The sequence below is a fragment of the Corvus brachyrhynchos genome, unplaced genomic scaffold (assembly GCF_000691975.1).
Source record: "Corvus brachyrhynchos isolate BGI_N302 unplaced genomic scaffold, ASM69197v1 scaffold4058, whole genome shotgun sequence".
NCBI classification, from domain to species: Eukaryota; Metazoa; Chordata; class Aves; order Passeriformes; family Corvidae; genus Corvus; species Corvus brachyrhynchos.
Genome location: NW_008239497.1, coordinates 4,848 through 5,308, shown reverse-complemented (window position 1 = coordinate 5,308; position 461 = coordinate 4,848). Strand labels below are relative to the sequence as shown.

Sequence of the window (461 nt, the reverse complement as noted above, 5' to 3'; positions counted from 1 at the left end):
CTCCCCGGGGTGGCGCTGGTGCTGCGGGTGCAGGCGACAGATGCGGACGTGGGCCCCAACGGGCGGGTCTCCTACTCCTTCGGCAACGTCCCGGACGACGTACCTTTGTTTTTCGTTGTCGACAGCGAGAGAGGGGAGATCAGGACAGCGGGTCTTCTGGATTTTGAGGAGAAGAATAAATACATCTTCGGTATGGAGGCGAGAGATGGGGGCGGGCTCACTGGTCACTGCGAAGTGCAAATAGACATCACCGATGAGAATGACAACGTCCCAGAGGTCACCGTTCTGTCCCTCTCGAGCCCCGTGCCCGAGGACGCACCGACCGGCACCGTGGTGGCCCTGCTGAAAGTGAGGGACAGAGACTCAGGAGAGAACGGTCAGGTGTCGTGCGAGCTGTCGGGCGAGGCGCCTCTGTCGATTGTGCCGTCATCGGGAGGCTCGTGACAAGGGGGGACGGACGA

General features: G+C 61.8%; 1 protein-coding gene across 1 annotated transcript in view; it reads left to right on the top strand.

Annotated features, from left to right (window-relative positions):
* Window positions 1-461, top strand: part of LOC108448415 (protocadherin gamma-A9-like) — a gene marked incomplete at both ends in the record, with an annotated part of 5,685 nt that overhangs the window by 383 nt on the left and 4,841 nt on the right. The window contains one exon of the mRNA XM_017741185.1: window positions 34-436. Coding sequence (XP_017596674.1) covers window positions 34-436 — 403 coding nt within the window. The remainder of the gene's footprint in view (window positions 1-33; window positions 437-461) is intronic.